Here is a 13,566-nt window from a genome sequence, read left to right on the forward strand (position 1 = left end):
TACTAGTGGACGTAAAGGTGAAATTGGTCCCGTGGAGGGAAAGAATGAACATTGAAAATTGAAAAATGCCGCTGATTTAACATTTTTTTTTTAAGAAATTAATATCAACATTTTTATTTAATTCATTAATTACTATAAAATAATGCACGGTTTGTGTCCACAATCGAATAGAAATTCGACAATTTATTCATGTCATACCAATTTACTACTAACGATATAAATTAACAAAACTATAAATAAAGATATGGTACATCTCAAACATTTTCAGCAATTTAAATATAATTTGTTTATTAGGGTTATTCAAAACTAAAACTCTCCATGAGCAAAATGGGGGAGGAAATGGAATTTTAAAAAATTCACCGTTGGATGTTGTCCGCATAAGAATATATGGTAGTGGTAGAAATTTCAGCGATTTCCGTCTTTGGTTGGGCCCCAATCTGCCTGGTCAACTCGATACCCTAAATAGAACATAAAACAAATATGCTTGTAACCGGTCCTTGGCAATTCACTTTTTTCGATCTTTCAGCTCCCACACTCTCGTGGGTAGGGGGTCTACTTACGGATGTCAAAATTCTAGAACGTTTGTCCTAGCATGGTGCCGCTCCCCTTGGGGAAGTTTGCTTGTGCAAGCGTTGACTGCTCCGTTGAGTGCCTTATTCAAGGCGGATTGGCCTAATTTTTTTACACAATACCTATCACTGTTGTATAAACATATGGAAATTTTTGGATTGATCGATTTCCATTTTAGAATTTTTGGATCGCACATAATCCTTATATGCCTAGTCATGTAGTATAACTTGTTTATTAAGCTTATTACCCTCCATGAGCAAAATGGGGGAGGAAATGGAATGTTTTAAAATGCATCGTCAGATGTTGTCCGCATAAGAATATATGGTAGTGGTAGAAATTTCAGCGATTTCCACCTTCGGTTGGGCCCCGATCTGCCCGGTCAACTCGATACCCTAAATAAAACATAAAACAAATATGCTCGTAACCGGTCCTTGACAAGTCACTTTTTTCGAACTTTCAGCTCCCACTCTCGTGGGTAGGTGATCTACTTACGGATGTCAAAATTCCATAACGTTTGTCGTGGCATGGTGCCGCTCCGCTTTGGGAAGTTTGCTTGTGCAAAGCGTTGACCGCTCCGTTGGGTGACCTATTCATGGCGGATCGGCCTAATTTTTTTACACAATACCTATCACTGTTGTATAAACATATGAGAATTTTCATATTGATCGATTTCCATTTCAGATTTTTTGGACCGCACATAATTCTTATATGCCTAGTAATGTAGTATTACTTAAAACTAGGCTTGTTACCCTCCATGAGCAAACTGGAGGACGAAATGAAATTTTTAAAAATACACCGTCAGATGTTGTCGGCATATGAATATATGGTTGTGGCAGAAATTCCAGCCATTTCCACCTTCGTTTCGGCCTCGATCTACCCGGTCAACTCGATACCCTAAATAGAACATAAAACAAATATGCTAGTAACCGGTCCTTGCCAATTCATTTTTCCGATCTTTCAGCTCCCACACTCTCGTGGGTAGGGGGTCTACTTACGGATGTAAAAATTTCGGGATGCTTGTCCGCGCAAGGTGCCGCTCCCCTTAGGGAATTTTGAGTGTGCAAAGCGTTGACCGCTCCGTTGAGTGCCTTATTGAAGGCGGATCGGCCTAATTTTTTCAGAAAATACCTATCACTGTTGTATAAATATATCAGAATTTTCAGATTGATCGATTTCCATTTCAGTTTTTTTGGACCGCACATAATCCTTATATGCCTACTAATGTAGTATAACTAGTTTATTAGGTTTGTTACCCTCCACGAGCAACATGGAGGACGAAATGGAATTTTTAAAAATGCACCGTCGGATGTTGTCGGCATATGAATAAATGGTAGTGCCAGAAATTTCAGCCATTTCCTTCTTCGGTTTGGCCTAGATCTAGCCGGTCAACTCGATACCCTAAATAGAACATAAAACAGATATGCTCGTAGTTGGTCCTTGCTAATTCATTTTTTTTGGTCTTTCAGCTCCCACACTCTCGTGGGTAGGGAGTCTACTTACGGATGTAAAAATTATGGAATGTTTGTCCGCGCATGATGCCGCTCCCCTTAGGGAAGCTTGTGTGTGTAAAGAGTTGACCGCTCCGTTGGGTGCCTTATTTACAGCGGATCGGTCTAATTTTTTCAGACAATACCTATCACTATTGTATAAACATATGGGAATTTTCAGATCGATCAATTTCCATTTCACAAATTTTTGATTGCATATAATCCTTATATGCCTAGTACTGTAGTATAACTAGTTTATTAGGCTTGTTACCCTCCATGAGCAAAATGGGGGAGGAAATGAAATTTTTTTTGCCGTCGGATGTTGTCCGCATACAAATATATGAAGGTGGTAGAAATTTCGGCGATTTCTGCCTTCGGTTGGACCTTAATCTACCCGGTCAACTCGATACCCTAAATAGAACATAAAACAAATATGCTCGTAATCGGTCCTTGCCAATTAATTTTTTTACATCTTTCAGCTCCCACACTCTCATGGGCAGGGGGTCTACTTATAGATGTCAAAATTCCAAAACGTTTATCCTGACATGGTGCCGCTCCCCTTAGAGACACATAGTAAAAATATTAACGGCTTTTGGCTTCATTTCAAAATCCATCAACTCAATCAACCATAATAACTTTAATATAACTAACAAAAACACACAATTTTCCAATCTATCAGTAGACTTTGTTCACGACCATCTTGCATAAGCTCTAGCTTTGTGACTTGTGTACAAAATCTAGAAAAAATAATTGCTTTGTGACTTGTGTACAAAATATAGAAAAAAATAATTCCTAAAACCGTTCGACGTCCACTTGGAGATCTTTAATTATACAATTTCTCCATTTTTTTTTTTGCCATTTTAGTTTTATGTCACGGACAAATTTGAGATAACAAAGTGTAGTTTATTTATTCATAAAAAATAAAAATACATACAAAATAAATAAAAACAATAAAAAACCCCAAAAGCCCATGGCAAACGTCCAGGCCCTTCGAACGTCCAGGCCCATTTCGAACCACCAAGTCCAGGCCCATTTCGAGTTCTGCAAGGAACGCAGAACCACCGAAACTGACGATGGCCACCAATCCTCGATCCAAACCACCACCTGTCATCCAACTCCGATCCGATCTTTCACCTCACATCAAGTATCTGCATATTAACCTCCTATGGCCACGAAACCTTGCCGACAAGCAATACATCTCAACCCAGTCAACCAACCATTCAACCTGTATGGATTTTCCCGTGCTACACACGATTCTGTTCATCCAGAACCAGAACCAAAATCAAATACACCAACTTTTTCGAGATATCCCTAATCCTATATCAACTAATCTTGTTTATTGCAGCAACTCAGAAACCCGATTGACCCAATTGGAAAACCAATCAAAGAACACAAATTCAAGGTAAAAAGCAATCAAAATTTAAGATGGGTACCTCAGTTTTTGTGACAGTTTGAACAGATTTCTGCTTGGAATCAGCTCCAAGCTTGGAAGCGGTCTTCAACATGCAAAGGGAGAGGGATCGTCGAATGCCTTGAATGATAAGTCGGAGGGGCTGATTCTTTAATCTGCACCAGTTCTTCTTCGAAATTCTTGGTTTTTCGGCGGAGGCGAGAATGGGATTAACCGATCCCATGATCGGTGATATGGCTTTGGGGAGGGTACCAGAGGGAGGTACCTCGCCTTCTTTCTACCTCAATGAACTGAGGCTTTTGCCCCCTCGTTTCTACCTCAATCATAGAGATGAATTTTCGGGTTTGGGGAGCTTGTATCCGAGCACGGGGGCGGTGAAGAAGAAGAAGAAGAACAATAGCTCCAGAGATGTCATTCTTTATTATTGGGATTTTACCCACTTTTTACCCGTTCTCTCTCTCTCTGTCTCTGAATCAAAGTTGCAATTTTTTTTTTCTTCAAACCCGTTTCTAAGAAGACGGTAACGGAGAGTTCCACGTTAGTCAAATTGGGTCTGACCAGCCTGACATATGGCCTGGACCAACCGATCGGCGGCTGTCGTTCTGCCACGTCACCAGGTGACCCTCACCTAGGTGGATAGCAGAATCTTCGCATAATTTGATGTTTAAGTTTCCTGTTTCTGAAAAGAATGATCTATATGTGAACAATTATATCGTCCTTGCTATTTGTTTATTTATTTACTTTTGAGACAAGCCCAATTTTGTTTCTGCGCTTAATCATTGCATCCATAAAAGCCTCATTGCTGTTTCTTTGATGAAGAGTTTGGCTTTTACAATAAAATGGTAGAAACCAAGGTATTAAGAAATTTGTAACCACAAACGAACACTTGGAAAGAGAAATAAAATTGAAAAAAATCCCCTTAAGAATGGCACGTGTTATTTTCAAAAAGATAGATCACTCACTGTTATGGCCCAGCATTGAGCAAGTGTTGAAGTGAAGCCCTCAGAGAAACTAAAAGAAGCCACTGAAAATGACCTGTCTACCTGCAGCAAAGACGGATATCATTTCAACACAAGGAGGCATGATAATGCTTCGTTTAAAATCACAATGCAAAATTGTCTTTGTTCAGCACAATACTGTAGACCAATTTTCGCAATCTCTGAAATGCAATAATCAAGGACAAAACTATCCACAAGACTACGACCAACACACACACACATGTATTGATCATCTACTTTCACACAGAATCCATACTGCATACTATATTCTCCAATGAAGTAAAGAATTTGTATCAGCAGTATATGTAGTCTAATCACCAGGTCATGACTAAACACATGTATTCGTAATCTACTTTCACTGAGCACCTTTAATCCCCAAACAGAATCCATACTGCATAGCATATTCTCCAACGAAGTTAAGAATTTGTATCAGCAGTATGTGTAGTCTAATCACCAGGTCATGACTAGACCCATGTGGCTTTCAACCTCCACCTTGAACGTTTTGGTTCTTGGATTATAAAGGAAGATGATCCTCCTATCATTAAAAGTTAAATCTTTTATATCATGGAGAAATAAAGGTATTAACAACTTCCTGAAAGACCATGGAAATAATACCGTTAACCACTTTGGCACTCCTGCTTCTTGGATGCTGTCACAGTAAGGAAGATACGGTTTGACATCAAGTACAGGCTGTTGATAAAATTTAAATAAGTGTGATTTCTAAATTAAAAATTTTAAAAAAAACACAAGACATGTGGGAGAAAAAAATGTAAAACTTACCGTCCCATCAACCAAATCCACACCAGAGAGTAGAAGTATATTCCCTTTTACAGCCTCCACCTACAGTAAACAGAATATATATAAGACTCAACAATTCCATTTTCATTGGCATATATTGTTTGTTCAAGATCAAAATCTAACTTCAGATAGAAGCAAATACAGAATAGCATGTATTAGGTTTAATGTAGCGAGAGAAATCTGAAGACTTTTGGACAAAGAATGGCTGCGATAATGACAACAAAATGGAGAAGTGATAAATATTGTACTTCACAAGGTAAAACTTCAAAATATGCATATCATTGTTTGTACTAGTTCTCTAGGTGTCGTGAACACCGCGGCATAAAGATTAGTATTTACCCAACCCTAAACTCAATTCACCTTAACTCATCCTTTTCTACCTTCTGCATTTAAATTTACAACAAACAGAAGCTTCACGGCTTTGTGACGGACAAACCAGCGGGGCCCTCCATGGCCCACCAGTCAACGGTCAAAACGCAGTGTATAGTACACCGTCGGTGCATAGAATACTTCTCCCTCTTGGAATCTTCTTGTGAGTATGATTTTATAATCTTCCTGTCCCTAATCGTTTAAACTCCATTAGAGCATCTCCCATGGTAGGCTATAAGCCAAATGGTTTTAGCCTACCAAAAACAGAATATTCCCTATAATATGCTTTTTTAGCCTACCAACAAAAATTTCTATAAAAACTTGGACATTATTATTGTTTTCATCACAACAGTTTTCACTCAACTTTCTTCAATCTCTCTCTCTCTCTCTCAAATTAGTCACTACAATGGATTCATCCCAAATATCATCATCCTCTCTTTCTTCAAATGGAACCGTTGAGTATTGCAATTCTGTCTTGGCCGCATTTGATCTGGAACAAGATTTGTTACTTCGTATGTGTGCTAACAACAATCTCCTCTTAGCAGAAAATCTCGACGGCGAAGAAGATGATGCTCAATCATGCCGGAGAGGTGCAATTCCTGGTCACATAGTTGTTTATCGTGATCGAGAAGCTGCTGCACACAATTTGTTTACAGATTATTTTGCGGAGGTCCCCCGATTTGGTGAGCAAAAATTTCGCAGACGTTTTCGAATGAGTAAAAGTTTATTTTATCGGATTGCTGATGCGGTCAAAAATCATGACAATTTCTTTATGCAACAACGCGATGGAATTGGTAGGCTCGGATTGTCATCCTTTGTAAAAATCACAGCTGTTTTTCGAATGCTTGCATATGGTGTACCAGCTGATTCTCTCGATGAATACTTAAAAATTGGTGAGTCCACAGCAATTAGATGCATGAAAAAGTTTTGTCGGGCTATTGTAGAAATATTTGGAGAGCAATATCTCAGAAAACCAACAGCTATTGATGTTGCAAGACTCCTTCATATTGGTGAAGAACGTGGGTTTCCAGGAATGTTAGGAAGCTTAGACTGCATGCACTGGAGGTGGAAAAATTGTCCAGCAGCTTGGGCAGGTGCGTATGCAGGGCGTAGTGGATCGCCAACAATTATTTTAGAAGCAGTTGCTGATTATGATCTTTGGATATGGCATGCATATTTTGGTTTACCAGGCTCCAACAATGACATCATTGTTTTGGAAGCATCCTACTTATTTGCGGAGCTTGCTGCAGGTAAATCACCTCCATGTCATTATTTTATTAAGGATAAGGCTTATGATGTCGGTTATTACTTAGCTGATGGCATATATCCCAAGTGGTCCACACTTGTTCAAACAATTCATGATCCTCAAGGACGAAAAAAACAATTTTTTGCCACAAAGCAAGAATCATGTAGGAAAGATGTTGAACGTGCTTTTGGAGTACTTCAATCACGTTGGGCAATTGTTAAGGGTGCAGCACGTTTTTGGGATAAACGTGTTTTACATGATATAATGACTACATGCATCATTATGCACAATATGATCATTGAGGATGAGCGTGATTTGACAGCTCCGATTAGAGAATTTAATCAGGCGCCAGCCCCTACTGTTGAGATGGTCGTTGATGAAGATGCACGATTTAATCAGTTTCTTGCTCGAAATAGGCAAATCAAAGACAAGACGGCTCATTTTGAACTTCGGGATGCATTGATTGATCATCTATGGGATCGTCATGGCAGAGATGAAGCTTGAAGTAGTTGATTAATGTTTTCTTTTGCGTTAATTTTCTTTTAATGTTGTCTATTTCTCTTAGTTCTCGTGTGTTACATTTATTACTTACATTTGGTAGTCCTTTACAATTTTCAAGTGGATTCGGAGGAAGTGGTGGGAGTGGAGGAGTACCACATGCTGGAGGAAGTAGTGGGTTTGGAACAAGTAGCGGTGGAGGAGTGCCTCAGTACAATGAAAGTGGTGGATTCGGAACAAGCGATGGTTATGGAGGAAGTGATGCTAATCTACCGGAATACTAGCTAATTTTAGTTTTTTATGTGTAATTCAATAATTGTTAGTTTCGTTGTTTTACTTTATGTTGTTGTTTATGTTTTAGTATTTCACATTCTAGTACTCTTTTTCCCAGCTCAGAATATATTTCCGAGTATGGTTTTGACGAGGCTATCAATAAAACTAGTCGATTTGGTTAAATGAAAATAAGTATATCATAAAAATTAATGGTTACACATTTATTTTAAAAATTCTAAACATATCAAATATTGGGCTCATATTAAAGATCTCAACAAGATATTTACAATGATGTAATTTTAATATTTAGTAACATTATAAATAACCCATGTATATAGGAAACATGATTTTTCTTAAATGTAAAATTTATGTTCTTAATGAAAAAAAAAAAAAAAGCAGCGGAGCCCACAATTTGGCTTACCAAATCTGCAGCCAAATTTGGCCTAGCAAATTTGAGAAGGCTAAAAAATTTTCTTGGTCTTTGGGATATGGCTTACGGTGGGAGTAAGGGGTAGGCTATAAATAGGATTATAGCCTACCATGGGAGATGCTCTTAGAGAACTATAAATTCTGGCCTGCAGGAGAAAGAAGCTCGACCGGACCTCTTTCTTCATTTGCCTCTTTCAGATTCAACAAAACCATCTAAACCTTAGACTTCTCATAGGACAGCCCAGAATTCCAATCCCACCAATCTCATTCAAACCCTTCCTTAGTTTGTGTGGATCCAAATGCTTTGAAGATTGCACCTAACATGGCAGATCCTCTGATATTGTTTTCTGCTCTTCTTCTGCTCTCAATACCAGTTTCATCTCAGGTCAGTGAGCTCTTCTTTCCTGGTTTTAAACATGTGGGCACTAACATAACCTTGAAAGGAATAGCAGATATCGCAAAAGATCTTGGCATTCTCAAATTGACCCATGACAACATTAGATGGCAGGGTAGTGCCTTTTACACTTCACCAATTCGATTCAAAAACTCCACAAATGGCAAGGCCTTCTCTTTCTCCACCTCATTTGCTTTCACTATAGTTCCTGAGTATCCAAAGCTCGGCGGCCATGGCTTTGCTTTCACAATCGCCCCATCTAAGGATCTCATTTCTCTGCCTGGTCGATATCTAGGTCTCTTCAATAGCAGTGATATTGGCAACTCCTCCACACACATCTTTGCAATCGAATTCGACACTGTTCAAGACTTTGAATTTGGAGATATCAATGACAATCATGTAGGGATCGACCTGAACAGCTTGATATCAAATGCCTCAGCTGAAGCTGCATATTACACAGATGCTACAACCAAACAAAACTTAAAACTCAAGAGTGGGAAAGCAATTCAAGCCTGGATAGACTATGATTCAGCTCAAAATGTAATCAATGTCACAATCTCACCACTCTCTTCCAAACCCAAAACCCCACTTATTTCTTTCCATGTAGATCTCTCCCTGATTTTCGAAGAGTTCATGTATGTTGGGTTCTCGGCTTCAACAGGTCTGATTACCAGCTCCCACTACATTCTGGGCTGGAGCTTCAAGATTGATGGACAGCCCCAACCCCTTCATCTGGCCTCTCTTCCTAAAATTCCAATACCCAGAAAAGATCACTCAGCTCTGAAAATCGGAGTCTCAGTGGCCGCCGTTATTCTTGCTCTATCTGTAATCTCCATATCCATCTACATATTCATCAGGAAGCTCAAGAACGCCGAGCCAATCGAGTCATGGGAGCTCGAGCTCGGCCCACACAGATACTCCTACCAAGAACTGAAAAAAGCCACAAAAAGGTTCAGAGGAAAAGAGCTCCTCGGCGAAGGCGGGTTCGGCCAAGTGTTCAAAGGAACACTCCCCAGTTCCAAAACCCAAGTAGCCGTCAAGCGAATCTCGAACGATTCGAAACAGGGTCTAAGGGAATTCGTGGCTGAAATCGCAAGCATAGGTAGGCTCCGGCATAGAAATCTAGTCCAATTATTGGGATGGTGTCGCCGAAGAGGCGACCTAATGCTGGTCTATGATTACATGGAAAATGGAAGCTTGGATACTTATTTGTTTGATGAGCCGAAATCGGTGTTGAGTTGGGAACAGAGATTTCAGATCATAAAGGGGATTGCTTCCGCGCTTCATTACCTACACGACGGGTTTGAGCAGGTTGTGCTTCACAGAGATGTCAAGGCCAGCAATGTGTTGCTGGATAGCGAAATGAATGGAAGGCTTGGGGATTTTGGGTTGGCGAGGCTGCATGAACATGGGTCGAACTCGAATACGACTAGGGTCGCGGGTACGCTCGGGTATTTGGCTCCGGAGTTGCCCACAACCGGGAAGGCGAGTACAGGTTCGGATGTGTATGCGTTCGGCGCGCTTTTGCTGGAGGTGGTATGCGGGCGGAGGCCCATTGAGCCCAAAGTGATGCCCGAGGAGTTGGTTTTGGTGGACTGGGTTTGGAATAGGTATAAAGAGGGGAAGATACTTGGGGTGGTGGATCGGAGGCTTGATGGGGTTTATGATGAGCGGGAAGTGGTGATGGTGGTGAAGTTGGGGTTGATGTGCTCGGCCCATGGGCCGAGAGCCAGGCCCAATATGAGGCTGGTGGTGAGGTGTTTGGATGGGGAGGTTGAGATTCCGGAGGAACTGAGACCACCAACTGGGTCCCATGTGACCGGGTTTGATGACTTGTGAGCTCGTTTGTGTCGTCGTCTTCGTTTGATAGGATGAGTTGCTACTCTAATAGAGAGATGGATGCTAGTTTTGCTTCTCTTTCTAGTTTCTACTTCTCCTCTCTATCTTCTTCATGGGCAAACTAGATAGAATTCAGATTTCCCTCCAAGCTCAAACTTGTATCCAGGCTCAGAATAGATTTTTTGGTTGTGTAAGCTCATATTAGGTCCAAATATGTAAACGTTGTCGTTTATTTCGACTATATAGCTGGAGTCTAGTCGCATTGTAAAGAATGATCTGAGAATTGAATTGCATTTCCTATTGCTTTTCTATATCCTTAGTTTTTCCATTTCTCCTAGGATTAGGACCCTAACTGTTAAGTCCCGTATCTCACTTTACCGGTTTACTAATCATTTGGTTTGGACGGTAAACGACAATTATTTTCACTTTTCACTTTGTTTCGATACTTTTAGTGGTCCTAAAAGTTGACTTTTTGTTCGGGTCAAAATTTGAGAAAATTTTCTTCTGGAAAGTCGTAGAGGACGTTAAACCGAGTCTGTACATATGTGGCACGTAAATATCGGAGTTCGTATACGAAAATTATGGTCAAAATACTAAAATTACTGTTCATGATAATTTTCTATAAAAGGCCTAGTTACTGTGCTCGGAAATTTACCGAGTCTCCCTCTTTCTCTCTCCCTGATTCTCTCTTCCCCTCCGACCTCTTCACCTTCTTCCGGCCATAACTCCTCCATCCGGCGATGGATTTTGACGCATAAGGTGTCATTGGAAAGCTTTCTTCCTTCTCTTCATTTCCGGGTTTGTTTGGTAGCTTAATTTGAACTGTGGAAGGTGCAGCAACGAGAAGAAGAGGACGGTCATTGTAGCATATTGAGGTCAACGCCGGTTTCTCCCGATTCCGGCCACCACAGACGACAAACCTTAGTCCTTTGGAAGCGCCTTGAGACGTAGATGATGCTCCCCAAGTATTTTGCAGCGATTTGAAGTGTGGAGGAAGAATCAAAGGTTTGAAATTTTGGGTCACTATTCACGAACCGGGTTCAACCTTCTTCTTAATTGTTGAGGTACTTTTACTCATTTTCTGACTTTGTCTCAGTTGAGAAAGTTGTTGGGTCTGTTGAGTAGGTGCTGCTACCAAAATTTGGTGGCCATCGGAGGTGGTGGCCGGTGGCGCGTGAACCCCACGCGCCGCTACTGTAGGTAGCGCGTGGAGGCGTGTAGAGCAGGTTTTTGGCTTCGGTTTTTAGCTAGTTAATCCTATGTTTGATCTAGAGCTTATATATATATATATATATATATATATAAAGTTTGGTGAAGTTTGGAGTTGTTTTGGTTATCGATTGTGAAATTTCGGAGTTTGGGGATTTCGGTTATTGAATTACTAGAATCGGAACATCGGATTTCTCTCGGTTCTGCCCTAGAACCTTTAAAGTAATAAATTGGTGTTAATTGTGAAGTTTGGGTTAAATCGGAGAAGAAATAGAAATATTAAGAGAAAAATTCATGTACCGTCCCCAAACTGTTCTGCCAAGGCCAAAATGATACCCGAACTCTCAAAAGTATCAATGTGATACCCAAAGACTTATATTGGCATCAACGTGATATTTCCGTCAAAAATCTCTGACATCTCCGTTTGTTTACTGACGTGGCAAGCACGTGGGCCCCAAAGAAAAGGGCAAATACCAGAAACAAGCCTCAGTTCGGTCAACTGTACCTTTGCCTCCCTATTTGACCGGTCCCATGCCTCTTCCCTCTATTTTTTTCTGTTCCTTAACAGTTTTGCCTCCAAATTGAAGCAAAATGACTATACCTAATTTGACTCGATGTTGATCATTATAACAAACTCATTTCACACCATCTATTTCCATGTCCATCAAGATCAGTATACATAAATTCAAATTGAACAAGCAACAACAAATATGAACATAAAAGCTAATTCAATCAATCACTTTAATATGAAAAAGATCATAAGAATTGAATCATCCATTGACAAATGACTCATACATAATTTGTCTAGCAAAATGCATAAGCAACAAGTGCTTAATGTTCACTGGTAGTTTAGCAAAATGTAAGCGTTAAGCAATAACAAAAACAGATAGTTCAAATTGGATTAAAATGCTGCATATTCAGATGAAGCTTGGCTTGGTTACATAGGCTCTGATGCTTTCCATTGAGCACTCCCAGCTGCCGAATTCTGGCTACTTTGAGTGGGAGGCTGCGGATTTGATTGTGATGTTGAGGCACCAACATTAGGACCCGAAGTACTCTCCACAGTTTGCTTGATTTTCTTCCATGTCTTCCCCTCCAACTTGTTAAACCTGGGAACCTTATACTTCCATGTGCCATCCGACTTCTTGTCAAAATAACCACCATGAAAAATCTCCATTGTATACAAGTTTTCTGGAACTGGAAAAAAAAAAAAAAAAAAAAAACAAGAACAAAAGTCATCACCTATCTTCAGTTTTCGAAACCCATTGTTCAATCATCAGTCACATGTTCAAGGATGACTTCATCACGCAACAAAACAGACTATGGAGATGCAATTTCATGTGCTTTCAACTCAAATTTCAGATAACTTAAAATATTCAACATTTAATTTTCTGGAAAACAGATGGGGATTTCAACAGTTTATGTTCAATGATGATTCAACTACAGTCCAAAGCACTGTTTAAAAACTAAGAACAGACAAATCTTCTCTTTTCTTTATTAAACTAGCACAATGAAACCAATTTTAATATGTTCATCAGTGAAAGCCAGAATAGAGACAAACTCGTTTTCAACTTTTGGACAAAGTGCGTTTACATAGGGTACGAATATAGAACAGAAGATATAGATTGGAGGACTCACTTTCGGCTGGTGGTCCATACTCCCTAAATATGCCCCACATCTTTGCCATGATAGTGATCCTCCACTATCGTAGATTCGAGAATCAAGTCCGTGACCTGCTTTGATCAGACTGTTACTGTGGAATTCTCACTTTTCAAATTTTTTGGAGATAAAGGTCAAATCTTTATTTTGGGAGGGATTGGGTATGTTTTGGATCAAGTTCAGAAGACTGAGAAGAGGAAAGTATCGAAAATGACGGAAATGTGGTTTTGTTCGATTAGGGTTCACTATTACGTAAAAAGTCCATTATGCCCTTCTCTTTGGGGTCCACGTGCTTGCCAAGTTACTAAACAAACGGAGACGTTAGAGATTTTTGACGGAGGTATCACGTTGATGCCAATATAAGTCTTTGGGTATCACATTGATAC

The 13,566-nt window shown here is 39.9% G+C and overlaps 2 protein-coding genes and 1 long non-coding RNA gene across 3 annotated transcripts; 2 read left to right on the plus strand and 1 right to left on the minus strand.

Moving 5' to 3' along the window:
• Positions 1–2,939: 2,939 nt before the first annotated feature.
• Positions 2,940–5,333, minus strand: LOC112196831. The gene is made up of 3 exons (XR_002935401.2): positions 5,247–5,333; positions 5,082–5,156; positions 2,940–4,511 (listed from the first exon to the last, which is right to left on the minus strand). It is a non-coding gene; the product is annotated as an uncharacterized LOC112196831 (long non-coding RNA).
• A 706-nt stretch (positions 5,334–6,039) lies between these two features.
• On the plus strand, positions 6,040–7,661 carry LOC112200366. The gene is made up of 3 exons (XM_040518694.1): positions 6,040–6,662; positions 6,876–7,295; positions 7,445–7,661. The coding sequence occupies exons 1-3, from the start codon at positions 6,040–6,042 to the stop codon at positions 7,659–7,661; spliced, it is 1,260 nt and encodes a 419-aa protein (XP_040374628.1).
• Positions 7,662–8,210: 549 nt separating this feature from the next.
• Positions 8,211–10,511, plus strand: LOC112200365 (L-type lectin-domain containing receptor kinase S.4). Its single transcript, XM_024341390.2, has one exon. The coding sequence runs from the start codon at positions 8,402–8,404 to the stop codon at positions 10,310–10,312; it is 1,911 nt and encodes a 636-aa protein (XP_024197158.1). The 5' UTR covers positions 8,211–8,401; the 3' UTR covers positions 10,313–10,511.
• Positions 10,512–13,566: the final 3,055 nt, after the last annotated feature.

Source organism: Rosa chinensis, chromosome 4 (genome assembly GCF_002994745.2).
Source record: "Rosa chinensis cultivar Old Blush chromosome 4, RchiOBHm-V2, whole genome shotgun sequence".
Classification (NCBI taxonomy): domain Eukaryota; kingdom Viridiplantae; phylum Streptophyta; class Magnoliopsida; order Rosales; family Rosaceae; genus Rosa; species Rosa chinensis.